The 16,005-nt window shown below is 45.3% G+C and overlaps 1 protein-coding gene across 7 annotated transcripts in view; it reads left to right on the top strand.

The window, feature by feature from the left end:
* The window catches only part of CDK18 (cyclin dependent kinase 18), a 1,155,230-nt gene that overhangs the window by 916,122 nt on the left and 223,103 nt on the right, over positions 1 to 16,005 (top strand). For all 7 annotated transcript variants that reach the window (XM_085624142.1, XM_085624143.1, XM_085624144.1 and 4 more), the window contains one exon: positions 3,258 to 3,335. In XM_085624142.1, coding sequence (XP_085480268.1) covers positions 3,258 to 3,335 — 78 coding nt within the window. The remainder of the gene's footprint in view (positions 1 to 3,257; positions 3,336 to 16,005) is intronic.

The following is a 16,005-nucleotide window of genomic DNA, read 5'->3' as shown; positions in this document are numbered from 1 at the left end:
GCTTACAGTAACACATATCACACAGGCATTATGATGCAAGGGAGCTCTTTCAGAGCTTACAGCAACACATATCACGCAGGCCCAGTGATAAGAGAGAGCTCTCGCAAAGCTTAGAGGCACAGTGATGAGATGGAGCTCTCCCAGATCTTACAGTAACACATATCACACAGGCCCAGTGATGAGAGGGAGCTATAACAAAGCTTCCAGGCACAGTGATGAGAGGAGCTCTTCAAAGCTTAGAGGCACAGTGATGAGAGGGAGCTCTCACAGAGCTTAGAGTAACATATATCACACAGGCACAGTGATGGGAGGGAGCTCTTGCAGAGCTTACAGTAACACATATCACACAGGCACTTTGATGAGAGGGAGCTCTCACAGATTTTACAGTAACACATATCACGCAGGCCCAGTGATGCGGGGGAGCTGTCACAGATCTTACAGTAACACATATCACACAGTCCCAGTGATGAGAGGGAGCAATCACAAAGCGTTCAGGCACAGTGATAAGAGGGAGCTCTTGCAGACCTTATAGTAACAGATATCACACAGGCAAAATTATGAGAGGGAGCTCTGCCAGAGCTTACAGAAAAAGATATCATGCAGGCACAGAGATGAGAGGGAGCTCAACCAGAGCCTACAGTAACATATATCACGCAGGCCCAATGATGAGAGGGAGCTATCACAGAGATTACAGTAACCGTATCCTGCAGGCACAGTGATGAGAGGGAGTTATCACAGAGGTTACAGTATCACATATCATGAAGGCACAGTGATGAGAGGGAGCTCTCGCACAGCTTATTGTAACATATACCACACAGGCCCAGTGACACGAGGAAACTCTTGCGCAGCTTACAGTAACAGATATCACACAGGCACAGTGATGAGAGGGAGCTCTCGCAGAGCATACAGTATTACATATCACACAGGCACAGTGATGAATGAGAATTCTTGCAGAGCATACAGTAACACATATGAGGCAGGCTCAGTGATGAGACGGAGCTCCGAAGAGCTTACAGTAACACAAATCACAAAGGCCCAGTGATGAGAGGGAGCTCTCGCAAAGCTTACAGTAACACATATCACACAGGCACAGTGATGGGAGGGAGCTCTCGCAGAGCTTACAGTAACACATCACACAGGCCCAGTGATGTGTAGGAGCTATCACAGAAACACATATCACACAGGCACAGTGATAAAAGGGAGCTCTGGCAGAGCTTACAGTAACACATATCACGTAGGCCCAGTGAGGAGAATGAGCTCTCGCAAAGCTTACAGGCACAGTGATGAGTGGGAGATCTCGCGGAGCATATAGTAACACATATCTCACTTGCACAGTGACGAAAGGGAGCTCTCACAGAGCTTAGAGTAACACATATCACACAGGCACAGTGATGGTAATGAGCTCTAGCAGAGCTTACAGTAACACATATCACACAGGCACTGTGATGAGAGGGAGCTCTCACAGATCTTACAGTAACACATATCACGCAGGCCCAGTGATAAGGGGGAGCTCGCGCAGATCTTACAGTAACACATATCACACAGTCCCAGTGATGAGAGGGAGCTATCACAAAGCTTACAGGCACAGTGATAAGAGGGATCTCTTGCAGATCTTACAGTAACATATATCACACAGGCAAAATTATGAGAGGGATCTCTGCCAGAGCTTACAGTAACAGATATCATGCAGGCACAGAGATGAGAGGGAGCTCACCCAGAGCTTACAGTAATATATATCACGCAGGCACAATGATGAGAGGGAGATCTCGCACAGCTTACAGGAACACATATTACACAGGCACAATGATGCGAGTGAGCTCTCGCACAGCTTACTGTAACATAAACCACACAGGCCCAGTGACGCGAGGGAAGTGATGAATGAGAATTCTTGCAGAGCTTACAGGAACACATATCAGGCAGGCTCAGTGATGAGAGGGAGCTCCGAAGAGCTTACAGTAACACATATCAGGCAGGCTCAGTGATGAGATGGAACTCTCGCAGATCTTACAGTAACACATATCACACAGGCCCAGTGATGAGAGGGAGCTATCAAAAAGCTTCCAGGCACAGTGATGAGGGAGCTCTTAACATTGCTTACAGTAACACATATCATGCAGGCCCAATGTTAAGTGGGAGCTCTCTCACAGCTTACAGTAACACATATCACCACAGGCACAATGATGTGAAGGAGCACTTGCTGAGCTTGCAGTAACACATATCACGCAAGCCCAGTGATGAGAGGGAGCTCTCACAGAGCTTACAGTCAGATGTATCATGCAGGCACAGTGATGAGAGGGAGCTTTTAATGTTGCTTACGGTAACACATATCACCCAGGCCCAGTGATGAGAGGGAGAGCTCGCAAAAGCTTACAGTAACACGTAACACACTGGCACAGTGATGAGAGGGAGCTCTTAATATTGCTTATGGTAATACATATCATAGTGATGAGAGGGAGCTCTTCACATTACTTACAGTAACACATATCATACAGGCCCAGCGATGAGAGGTATCTCTCGGAGAGCTTACAGTAACACGTATCACACAGGCACAATGATGAAAGGGAACTCTTGCAAAGCTTACAGGCACAGTGATGATACTATGCAGCTAGTGGTAGTCACTCATGCACATGTAGTGAAAGGGAGCTGTTACTTTGGAGTAATAATATTCACTACTAATATTACAGGAGAGTTTAAAGCAGCCTAAATAATACAAGCAGGGATGTGAGAGAGGGCCCTGCAAATGGTAGAGGAGCACAAGGTTTTCAGGCATTAAAGAGCGCAGAGCGGATCTTACAGTAACCCAATTCTTACAGGCTGATGGTATGGTGGAGGAGGAGCCTGCATACCATGTTGCAGAAATCTAAGCAATAAAAGCTGGTGGGGCTTAAGGAGCTCCCTTCACACCTGGCTGTTGCACAAATCATAAGAGCGGAGGGGAGGGCAATATTCTATGGGGTGACAGGAAGATCCCTACATCTATTTAAGCAATGAAAAGGTGTAGCCATAGTAGGGAAAGAGGTTTCCTAGAAGAGCTTCAAATTCCAAAAGTCATAAAGGCAAGGTAAGAGGTGCTCCCTGTAACACATACAGTATCTCGGGTATTACAGCAGGTGAGAGGGGGCATCACCACTCAAAGCACCATGAATCACATGCCACACAGGCAGAGCAGAAGTCACCTCATCTCAGTCCTACACATCCAAAACCAGCTCTTTTTTAAAGGGACGTTCATGCTCTTTTGTTTCCTTTGAATCTTACAGATACCTCCATCTTCACACTGCGGGAGATTCAGCTTCAGAAAGATCCCGGCTTCAGGACATCTGTCTTTCATCCAACAGGTAGGAAACATGGGGGAGGGGTTGCAAAATCAAACAGCAGGACTAGTCCTCATATTGCGCAGATTTTACAGACTCTGATAATTAGAGTTATGCTCTAGATTACACAGATCCCTCAGCCCCTACTGATGTCATTGTGACTTTCAAAAGGGTCAACAGGCCCTAGCAATGCACAGCAAGTTCTGTCTAGCTTCAGTCTTTCTTTTCAGGCAGAAAAAAGGAAGCAAAGTTGCAATTTGAAACTTTTCTTTCTTGCTGGTGTACAGAGGCCTGGAAGGAAAGGCACCCCCACTGTCTCTCACTATGAAACTGAGCTCTGGAGTGCAGAAAGAAAGAGTCAAGAGAGTGGTGACCAGGAGAAGGTCAAAAGGCAGAGCAGAGGAAAAGCCTTTACAGAGAGACTGCTAAGAGGGAGAGGCAAAGAGGGAGAGATAGAGAAAGGACATAACACAGTCCTAAACTTGGTTTATGTAGCTCTTCATACAGCTGCAAATAACACGTTGATACAGATTTTTCTGGAGGCGGGAGAGCATGGTGTGGGGGCCCCTTCAGCTTATCTTGCAGAGGGGCCCCCCTCACATTTTATTATGCTTCTGTTTGTTTTCTGAGTGAGGAAACTGCTTCAACATTGGATGATGTTGACAGTGTAGACTGTTATCTTAAACGTCTCCTGCTCAGGATTGGAGAGCAGCGTTATCCCCAGTGACACATATCCCAATTTCTTAGGCAGCAGACTTACATCATCTGATTACACAGATCTCAGGCTCAAACCTCAGACAGCCCTAGATTTACACCTACCACTAAGTCTCTGACAGCAACACTATCCATTAATGTTCATGGATTTTCCATGCTCAGTGCTAAGACAGCACAGATACCCGTCATTTCCTTCAACAAGTGGCTCACCCCACACATGTGTTACACCCCTTCTGTCCCAAAACTAACACCCGCCAAAGGGTGACAGATTTGCGAAAGTAGGAAAACGTGCAGAGACGGCCTACTTTAATTTCTCAGTGAGGATCTATCCCTCTTGGGGATACTTAGATGTGAGGGGCATGGGTGTGAGGAGGTGTCAGCGACTTGACACTGTGCAGGACTTTCTAGTCTCCTTCTTGATTGCCTGACGAAAGGGCAACTCCTACTAGTGGCCAAGTTAGCGCCCTGCATTAACGGTACAAATGAAGGTTGTCAAGTGTCTCTTTAGGAGGGCCCCAGTCATATGATAAAAGCCACAAAGAGTAGAAAAATCCTCCTGGGCAATATTGGTATTTGTTGATTGAAGATACCAGATAATACAGGAGTTGACAAGCAAGGCACCGAAGCCACACTGAATTTAGTTTTTGGGAAAGAGCCTAGCATAAGGACAGAAGAAGGAGTCCATTAAGAATCCTGCTTCTGAACAATAATTGGCAAAGTCAATAGGTATGGCTTGAATGTGCCACAGCATGTACACACAGGCATTCACACATGCTGTTTACATGTGTTGCACACATAAATGATTATCACATGAACGTCTACCGTATTCGCTCTGCCATTGTTGGGGAAAATAGTGCAGGGAATGATCCACCATCAAATGCTATTTTGCCCGGGTTGCTAAAAATTCTAGCCCTAGTCCTGCGTGCATGAGTGGTGCATCCATATATATATCTATTAGAGAATCTGTCTTAATAAAGAGTTATGTTTAGAACACTGTGGGGCATATTTACAAGCCCCTATCGCCACCACAACATCACTTTTTCTGACGTTGTGGTGGCAATAGGGGCTTTGCCTTATTCACAAGGTAGCGTTAAGCCACCTCATGTGGCTTAACACTGCCTTGTGAATAAGGCCCCCTTTCACGCTATACTCAGCAAGAAAGGGGTGGGTAATGGGTGTGGTGATGGGCATTCCACAGCAGCACCCATTGATTTTGACGCTGCTCCATATTTACAAGGGCAGCGTAAATATGGGGCAGCGCCAAAATTAAGACAGGGAAAACTTGTTTCATTTCTCCTCGTTTTTGCTGTTTCTATGTGTGCTGTGTTGTGCAGCATACACAGAAACAGCAAAAGGCCATTAATTGTTTTTGTGCAGTCAAATGACCCTTCCTGTACATTAACAATCAATAAAAACAAAATGACGTTTTGTAACTTCTATGTGTGCTGTGTTAAGGAGCATACATAGAAGTTTCAAAATGCCATTCCTGATTTTTTATGTACAGGAAGGCACACCTTCCTGCACATAAACAACTTCCCCTACAACGCAGGCACCCTTGCTCTATGGTGCAAGGGTGTCTGCGTTGGCGCTAGGCAGCTAAAATTAGCACCAACGCAAGGGGAAACGCAGGGCTGCACCTTATCCTTGTAAATGCGGTGCAGCCCTGCGTTCTGGAAGTGGCAGAGCGTGGTATTAAGCCAAGGTGGCTAACGCCGCACTCTGCCACTTCCTAGTAAATATGCATCTGTTTTGCATAATACATTTTGGCTCTTCCTGCCCCTGAAGGAGCTAAGTGTAACAATCCCCAGTAGTCTCGGCAATGGTGCTGTTAGGGCTTGGTGGGGTGGGGGGCCCCTAAAAGTGTTGTAGAGTGATACTAGAGTGCAGCTGGGTGAACACTTTCTATGGAGGTCCCAGGGATGGGCTATTCCAAGGGTATGGTCGGGGAGACTTCAGGGTCAGCATCAGTCCCCTGTGCACTAACATGGTTCTCTTCATAGGCGCAGTGGAAGAAGAACGCTGGAAAGCCGGCTTACCTTTTAAAAGAACGTATACAATTTTAGGGTGCCTCAGAAAAATTGGAGAGTGAGAAAGTATCTCCTACGTTCTTGCTTTTCGGAGAGCCATCAAGGGTAGTGGGAGGCTTTTGTGGCAGCGGGGAGATGAAATTGCCACATATTGCATATAATTAGCGTGAAAGGGGGGCAATGGGTGTTGTGGTGGGCAGTGCACCGCAACACCCATTGATTTAGACGCTGCCCCATATTTACAAGGGTGGCCATGCAATTGCGCCCTATGTGATCAGTCCCTCCCCTGCATCCAAAACCGTTTTTTTCCCCTATCCAAGGTTGAATTATGACCCCATAGATATTTCTTGTAGAAGTTGCTGAGCTTCATCAACATTGGCAAACGTGGAATTTTCCTTTTACCAGGACTCTTAATTTTGATTGCTGTGCTATCGTGGCCTGTGCGCCCTGAGCTTTAAACAAATGTAACAGTTTCACAAACTCTTTTCGCCGATGCGCCGCTGCTGCGGACATGTCGGAAAAAATACGACAGCTAAGTCGTTCTTCATTCGAAAATGTATTTCTTCGTTTGGATGGCTTTAGTGAGTATTTTATCTTTTTATACGATAGTCAGCAAAGTTCATCAATATTTTCCATGGTAGTTTGGAATTTGGAAAAGGCTGGGATGGTACTCTGTGGGCCCTTGTAATGGTGAGGTCCCCTAAAAATTCTGGGATAACATTTTTTGAGGTCTTGTCTGAGCCAGCGCATGCGTTGCTCGGTGAGACATTTAGTGTGTGGGCTTTTAAAAGTCCGACCACACGCTTTTGGCTGGCATAGAGCGTGCGGTTACGCACACAATGACGAGCAGAGGCACCATCTGGCTTTCCTCTCTCCTCATGGTGTGCGTACATCGCACACCACTCGCCAACCTGCTTTTGCCGTTGCGCGTGCACACCTCAATTAACTTACGCGCATGTCTTGGCCCCCGCTCTGCTCCTTACTCCTTTTTGCTCCACTCTGCCAGCCCCGCCTCCCTCGGCATCCTTCCTCCCAATCTCTTGCTCCCTCCTTCCTCTCACCTCACTGTACCCTTTCTCTCCCTAGCCCCTCCTCTCTGCCCACACTCCTCTCGGCTCTACTTGCTACGCTCGCGGTGCGCTGAGGCTTCCATCTCCCCCTTTCCACCCCGCACTTCCCCCATGGTGCGCGCACATCGCACACCACTCACCAGCCTGCTTTTGCCGTACGTCAGCTGTAACAAATTCTTCTGTGAGAAACACCTCATGACGCAGCAGAAAAAGGCCGTTGGTTTGCTTTTATCGTTCACTTGGAAGAGTTCGAAACAAATTAATTCAGAAGATCTGGTCTGCAGCTTTTTGATTCAATTCCATAATTACTGTCTGTCTGTCCTCCGACACAAAATGACAATTTTCGCCCGTCTCTGTGGCACACTGTGAGATATTAAGCTTCGCAGGAGACTTTGTATCTCTTAAAATCAATAAGGATTATTCACATATTGACATAAGCATTCATTTGCTAATTTCCTAGCCATTAAACTGCATGGGGCCTGGCACTCTCCTCTCCCCACCCTTCTGAAAGTCATGAATGGGGCTCAGAAAACCACTGGTCCTATGCGTTTTCCTCCCTATCTGCTTCCCGTAAAAAAAAAAGTCAGTGCTTGATCGACTTAAGGGGAAGAATGAGTTAAATGGACCAATATTCCAGCCGTGGTGCTAAACCAGGCCCTTTCAGAAACCCCCTTATGCACCTGCAGCGGCGGGGTCATTTGAACATACATACATACATACATAAATTAACAATGAATACATAATATAATCCAGGCCGCAGCAATACCACCTTGCGGATTTGACCCTTTGCTTCTGCCAGTGGTTTAGTCCATTCCTTGTTCTTTTTGATAAAGTCCTAAGATACTTGCTGACTGTCGGGCTAATTTTCGTATTGTTTTCGCTTGATTAGTTCTGTATGACCCGGGGTCGCCCTTAAAATCCACACAGCTGATGGGGACTCCAAAAGGGCCTTACTTTTTCTTTAAAAATAAAAGGGGGCTGGAAAACGCCTGACATTTCTTCGGACAAAAGCTTGTAAAGGTTTTCAACTATTAGCCTCCTGAAAAGGCTACTTCGCACAATCAAGCGCAAGAAAAAGTCATTACGGTGGTTGTCCTTTCTCCTTCTTTGTTGTGAGCATCTTTGGTTTGCTTGGTTAAGTTTGTCAAGTGCTGGGAGAATTTGATCCATGTGCCCTTGACCCCGCAGTGTACTGTCGCTGTCCCACTAATGGGCGGGGCAGGAGGGGAGGTTCTAAGCTATTCACCACCCTCGCTACCCTCCACTACACCTCTAAGTTGATCTTGGTTTTTGGAAGAAGTCTGTTAGCTGACGGCTGGTGTCAAGGCCTGATCGCTGCCAGGCTAGAACAAACTGCAGGTGAACAGAAACAAACAAGCCCCCATGTTCCGATGACTTATCAAACATGTTGGTTACCTTTTAGCTGGGAAGAGTGGACAAACCGTAGAATGCTAAGACATACCTCGTAGGCACTTATTATTTTGAGACCTTTTCAAATGCCAGTGCAGACTAACATCTTTTTTATGAAAACTTCCATACAACCACCTTATAGGAGAATTATGTGTTTTTTAATGCCTGTACTGTGCCTCGGAACCATTATTAGATCATAAAACGAGACAGTCCTTGATTATTCACGTTCTTGGTTTGTACTAAAATTCAATTAATTAAATAAATGAATCACAAAGCTTACATTAAGGACATACAGTTCCAAAAGAGTGTGTGTGTGTGCGTGCACACCTACGTGTTTCTGAATGAGCCCTTAAGTGTATTTACAAAACGTATAGAGTCAATGCAATCACCGAGCTTTGAGAATATACACAAACAAGCATTGGCATAGCCAATAGGTCTCGCTTTTGGGACCTTATAAGTGTTTAGTTATCCAGCACAATTTCCTTGGTGCAACAACATCAAGTGTTGCATGGCTAAACACTTATAAGGTCAGAAAGGCGAGACCTATTGCCTATGCCAATGCGTGTTTATAAATGTCTCAGCCCATTGGATTGTTTGGGCTCCATCACAACGCTCCGGAATACCAACTATACGTAGATTGGACCCCCTAGAATGGTTCTTGAGCTCCTCAAGCTTATTATCCAGTGAGGCTTTTTCCTTTCTAGCGGAGTTAACTTGCTGCTGCATCATGTTCATCTGATCCTCTAACTGGGAAATTCGACCCCCTGCCTCTTGCATTCTGACAGGGAGGGCGCCAACTGCAGCTTCAATTTTTGTTAAGCGATGGTGGAGAGATGCTATCTCACTAGCTTGCGTGATCTTCAACTCCCTTATCTCATCTAAGATGAGATTTAACATGATCTTTATGTCAAGTTGCATCGAGGTAGCCTCTCTTTGTTGCTGTTCAACTGACTCTCATGGGGGTTTGCCTGATGTTTTCTGTAGCGTTGCCTCTCCATCTTCATTTCTATAGAGGGTGGCGGATCCCAGCTGAAGCTGGATCTGCGGCAGGGACTGTAACAGTGGCTGTGGCTGTGACGATAACTGAGATTCCACTGAAATTCTGATCTCCTTTTGGAGGGGGGGGATGACTGCTGGCAAACCCCCCTGTAACAATCTGTCCTGTGTATCCTGGGAGGAAAGCTGCAAGCCTGATGATATTGCTGATGGTGTTGATGATGTTGATACACATCAAGAACGAGAAAAAGTCATTCTTTTGTAGGGCCCTTGACAACACAAAAAACAGCCCGAAAGACCTCTTCAATGTCATCAGACAACAAACCTCAAAGCCCCCCGCACCCACTGTGCAGGCCTCCAAAGTCCTATGTCAGAACTTTGCCAATTTCTTCGATGAGAAAATCCCAAAAATTGAGCGCTCCCTCGACGTCCACCTCTGCCTCACGGACAGTAGGTCACTCACCGAGACAGAAGCCACCACACCAAAGCACCACCCTAACAAATGGAAATCTTTCAACCCCATCTCTGAAGCTGAGATATCAAGAATGATTGCTAGTTCGACTCCCTCAACTCACGTCTCGGTCCCCATTCCATCCCAACTGGCCAAAAAGATCAATCTCACCCTAGCACCGATGTGGACCAAGATTATAAATAGCTCCCTGAGAACTGGAGTCATACCAGACTGTCTCAAAGTTGGAAAAGTCACACCTCTACTAAAGAAACCGGGCTCGGACGCTAATGATCTGAACAACTTCAGACCCGTCTCCAACCTCCCTCTCCTAGCCAAAATCCTGGAAAGGTGTGCTCTCCTCCAACTTACACAACACATGGACTGCAATAGTCTTCTAGACCCTCACCAATCGGGGTTTAGAAAAGGATGCAGCACAAAGACAGCGACCCTGAATGTCATAGATGACATCCTCAACTCTTTAGACAACGACCAATGCTGTCTACTCATACTCTTAGACCTAATCGGCAGCCTTCGACACGGTTGACCACAAACTACTCATTAAAGTACTGCAAGAAAGGGTGGGAGCGGACGAGGTGGTCTTACAGTGGTGCACCTCCTTTCTACAGAAGCGCACCCAAAAGATAAAAATCAACAACATCCTGTCGGACCTACGCCCCGTCAACAGGGGTGTACCCCAAGGATCGGTCCTCTCCCCGCAACTCTTCAACTTCTACATGGAACCACTCACCACCATACTCAAAAAATCCAACATCCCCTTCCGCCTCTATGCGGACGACACCCAGATCGATCTCAAAACCTCTTCCATGGACGACATCCAAAGACTAAATAACACTTTAAAAGAAGTCCAACACTGGCTATCACTCAATCACTTGAAACTCAACCAAGACAAAACAGAAATCCTCCTTATCTCCAACAAGGAACAGAACCCCCAAGTCATAGAATGGCTCAAAGCCATGGATGCTCTTAACTGCAATCTCACCCCTGCCGACTCAGTGAAATCACTGGGAATCATACTGGACCCAAAATTAGACATGGCCAAACACATCAAAAACTCCAAGAGCGCCTTCCTCAACCTCAAACTGCTCAACAAAATAAAGCCCTTCATCCCTCCGAATGACCTCAAACAAGCTACTCAAGCCCTAGTGCTGTCCAGACTGGACTATGGGAATGCAACCCTCACAGGAGCAGCAAAATCCCACCTGGCTCCCCTCAGAACAACTCTGAATGCAGCAGCCAGAATGGTCACAGGAGTAAAGAAATTTGAACACATCTCGCCTGCGCTCAGAGAACTAAAATAGCTCCCAATAGAAATGTATGCGGACTTCAGAACCGCCTGTCTCACGCACAAAGCCCTACACACCTGAAAACCCGCCTACCTGGCCGAGAAACTCAAAAAAAGCAGGCCAGACAAGGAGCCTCGGGAGAAGCAACACTCTACTCCTCATCCCTCCTAGAACTCGCAAACAAAAATCGCATCTCGTTCCTTCTCGGGAAATGCGCCAAAAATCTGGAACTCCATCCCAGTCCATATCAGGACCACCCCCTCCTTTGTAAACTTCAAAAGACAACTCAAAGATCTCTTCCTCAACCGATCCCTTCCGAATGGATAGCCGCTGCCCAAACGCAAACTCCTGCACTACGCAGCACTCAGCCACCTGAGCATCAAGATTTCTACCTCACCCACCATCCAAGCGGTTCTTGGACCTCCCCTTCGGAAATAGGTCCTCACTCAAATCATTTTTTTATGACTCCCATATAATGCGTTCTTATGCCAAGAATGTGATACTATATTCTCAGACTTTTGATTCGCCATGACTCAATTGTATTATATTGTTTTTCTTTGACTGATCTCACCATTATTTTTGTTGCAATGCGCTCTGATACCCTCGGGTCTGGCTAGCGCTATATAAAACTCCTAAATAAAATAAATAAATAAATACCGTTTTAGTCTTAAAGAACAATGGGTAATCCTTTAATAAACCACACGTCGGGCCGTTGTTGCTGCCTTTTGCGTTGGCCTCTGTATGAGCAAGGGGGTCCTTCTCCCCCCCAGCATGTTGCATTAGCCAGTTCCCTTGCCTCAAAAACACCATCACCTTCATGATCCCTTTCACCTTCAGCAATTGAAACTAGCCCATTACTTTGTAGAGGGGGGGATTCTTCCACCAACCTTTTCCCATCACCCAACTGTCCTTGTATCGTATTGGTAGTAGCTTTATCGGAGTCAGCAGTCACACTTCTGGACTCCGAGGCATCTTCCTCAGAACTCAAAGGACTTGGGAGCGCAGAGCCACATCTTGATTTTAACCTGTGCTCGGCTCTTGCTGCTGCTCCCTTCAACTGAGCTGTGCGCACTTTCGTTTTAGTATTGGGTACTGTTACCATGTTTACAAGTGTATTGGGGGCTTTTAGGTACTTTCCCATTGCTTTGACTTCTCAAAACCTCTCCCCCTCCTTGTACCTTTAAAGTGAATAGTCTAGGGATACCGCTGCTTCCCCAATGCCCTTTGCATGCCCAGCAAGTCTCTGACAGGATAAGTCCGTTTAGCCAACTTTTTTTTTTATGAGGACCAGCTAAACAGGCAGCAGGTGGCAAAACACAAAAAATTCAGGAAATAGCCTGCTCCAGCTGCCTTCAAGAGCCTTTAACTGCCCAAATCCCTCATTTGTGCTTAACTTCCAGCACTTACCGGCAAGAAACACAAGCCACCAGCCACGGATGCCCTCCAAACAGCCACTCCAACTCCAGTTACCGAAGGAATAGCCCAACAGTCCAGCAAAACCAAGACGAGACCAGCTGGGCTGAGGCAAAAGAGAAATCGCCAGCCAGTCACCTCAAGCCATTTCCTCCTCCTTTTTCAGCCTGCACAAACGCTGGTCGAACCGTCTCCCTCAATATCGAGTGGCTGAGTGAGACACAGAGCCAGCCAAGATAGTCAAAACAGAAAAAACTTCCTGCAAACAGAGCTGCCACCACCGCAACAATTCCTAACGCAGCGTTTTCTTCTCATCCGGAAAGCCGCCGAGTCTGCCATGAGCGTCAGCAGTGCATGTGGGCCAAAAGGGGTATCACCCGAGTGGTGAGGAGAGGGGTATGGTGGGCAATTCCTCATCCCACGGGGGGCTTGGCTTGGGCACCGGGAGGGATGGAGGGGAGTGCGGGCACTGAGGGAGGGTGGTGGAGCAAAAAAATAAAATGAGCAGAGGTAAATGATGCAATATATTGGAACGACATGTATGTTTATCAACGTTTTGGATCTAAGTAATAGCTGTAGCAATGGGTTATAGAGTTTGCATTATTTTGATTAATGTTAATGGCATTTCTAATAAGCAAAAGTATGGTGGATTAATAAGATGGCTGGCGTCATTATCACCACAAATCTTGTTTCTACAGGAAACCCACCTTAAGACAAATGTACCAAAATTGTATATTCCTAAAGCTTTTTCTAAAGGCCTTTTTTGCATCGGCCCAGGCAGCAATAAGGGGGGTTGCCATTTATTTTGGACGAAGGATAGATTGGGAAATTATCCAGATCCAGAGAGATCCATATGGCAGATGGCTATAGGTTATAGTTAAGGTGAATGGAAATATGTTGAATTTTGTGAATTATTATGCACCGGTTGTAGATGATCCTGCAGCTCTCAAAAAGATTAATGAGAAAGCCAGAGCAGCAGTGGGTCCAATAATTTTAGGAGGTGATTTTAATTTTGTGCAAGATCTGGTAATGGATACATCAAATAAAGCTAAGAAACAGTTGAAGCCAAGGACCAAAAAAGTGATAGACGTAATTAAACGAGATTACCAATTAGTTGATCCTTGGCGCAGGGGTCATAGTGAAGCTATGCAATATACTTATTATTCCCGCCAATACCAGTCTGCTTCCTGTATCGATTTCTTTTTAATATCACGCTCCTTAACTTGTTTGAATACCGAGATATGGGCTAACTCCTTTTCAGACCACTCTATGGTAAAAATTGAAATCGATTTAGAGCTAGGAAGGAGGGAAAAATCCAGGTAGCAGATGGATAGACTTCTATTAACCAACCCACAATGGATTGGTAGTATGCGAGAATGGATCAAGGAGTTTTTCCAGGTCAACAAGGGTACTGCTAGGCTTTTTTCAATTTGTGGGGCTTTTAAGGCCTCAATATAAGTGCAAATGATCGCTTACATGTCAGAGCAAACAAGAGTTCACAATAGCCGAATAGCAGAACTCCAGCAAGCAGTCAATGCAGCCTTGTTAAGAAAAAATAGCTCCTCTGGGGGAGGACATCGAGTGGGAGAGCAAATAATTAAGGCAAAGCAGGAATTGAGGGAGTTTTTTAGTATGGAAGAGATAAGTAGCTCGCAATCATACCAGCAGAGAGTTTATGAGGAAAGCCAGATGATAGGAAAATTGTTGGCATGGCTCACTAAACAAGCAGCGGCGGTAATCGATAAAGTGGTGGCACCCAGGATGCAGATTGTAGTATCTGAAAAAGATACAATTGCCAAAATATTTATAGATCACTCTAAGGAACTTTATACAACTGTCTACCAGGTATCAAAACAAGCAAATCAACATTACTTCCATGGTCTAAAACTCCCCCAGATTCTTAAAGGGCAGAAAGAAGCATTAATGACCGATATTTCAGCAGTTGACATTTCTAGGGTCTTGGCTTCAATGCCAGGAGGTAAGACCTGTGGAAATGATGGCCTTCTGATTGAATTTTACAAGACATTTTCAGAAGAGCTAGTTCCATTCCTGCTGGAGCTTTTTAATTATGTTAAGGCGGGAGGTGATGTTCCAGCAGTCTTTAAAGAATCCTCGATAGTTAGCTTTGTAAAGAAGGGTAAGAACCCCAGGGATGTTAGCTCATACAGGCCAATTAGTCTGTTAAATTCAGACTATAAAATGTTGATGAAAATTTGGGCTAATCAATTTACTCCAGTGGCACAGTATGTGATACATACAGATCAAACCGGATTCATAGCAGGCAGGTCAATGTCTTCTAATACCGGTTACTTAGTTCAAGCGATCGACTTTTTTAATACTAATCAAACACCCGCCTTGATAATGATGGTCGACGCAGAGAACGTGTTTGACTTGGTAAACTGGGGTGCTCTATTTTATGGTCTTGAAAGGTTTGGTCCCCCCCCCCAAAAAAATTATCGCTATGCTCCAGAACATATATCAAGGGGCGCATGCACCGGTTAGGATAAACTCTAATCTAGCAGGTACAATAGATATAAAACGGGGAACCCGTCAGGGGTGCCCTTTGTCTACGGTATTGTTTACTTTTTTTATCGAGCCCTTGGCTGTTAGGATTTGGGACAACACAGAGATAAAAACTCCAATAGAGGGAATGTCAATACTAAAATTATTTGCAGACGGTGTTATATTGTACCTTAAACCTGCAAGACATAACATTGAAACAATTTAAAGAGAATTAGCAGAGTTTGAGGCAATCTGCGGATACAAAATTAATCACAAAAAAACTGATGTTCTGGCCCTAAATGTGTGTAGCAATTTTCTCCCAGATAATCGAAAACAACAAGCTCTTTCTCTTGAGCCGATACGATATCTGGGGATATATGTTTCAAATCAATTTGCGGATTTATTAAGGTTAAATTACGAAGCCATGTTGAGAAAAATTAAAGATCTATTGGATAAATGGATACTCCTTCCCTCACTTTGATTGGTCGTATCGCACTCATAAAGATATTACCATTGTTAATCTTCCTCTTTTCTAATATTCCGATCAAAATCAATACAATGTATTTTAAAGAACTGGAAAACATGTTTTGTCAGTTCATTTGGAATAAAGCGTCAAGGGTTAAATTACCTATACTTCAACTTGATACTAGCTGGGGTGGGTTGGCACTTCCTCATATTCGTACCTACTATGAAGCAGCATTTTTGGACATAATTGTTCGATTAATTGAACTTAAGGGATCCTTGGATAGCTTTTTCCTGAATGAGATGGTTCAGGAAGCTAGATCACAGTTTCCTGTTTTCATAAAA

The sequence above is a fragment of the Triturus cristatus genome, chromosome 1_1 (assembly GCF_964204655.1).
Source record: "Triturus cristatus chromosome 1_1, aTriCri1.1, whole genome shotgun sequence".
Classification (NCBI taxonomy): domain Eukaryota; kingdom Metazoa; phylum Chordata; class Amphibia; order Caudata; family Salamandridae; genus Triturus; species Triturus cristatus.
Note: the sequence above shows the minus strand (reverse complement) of the source record. Positions and strands in the feature narration are given on the sequence as shown.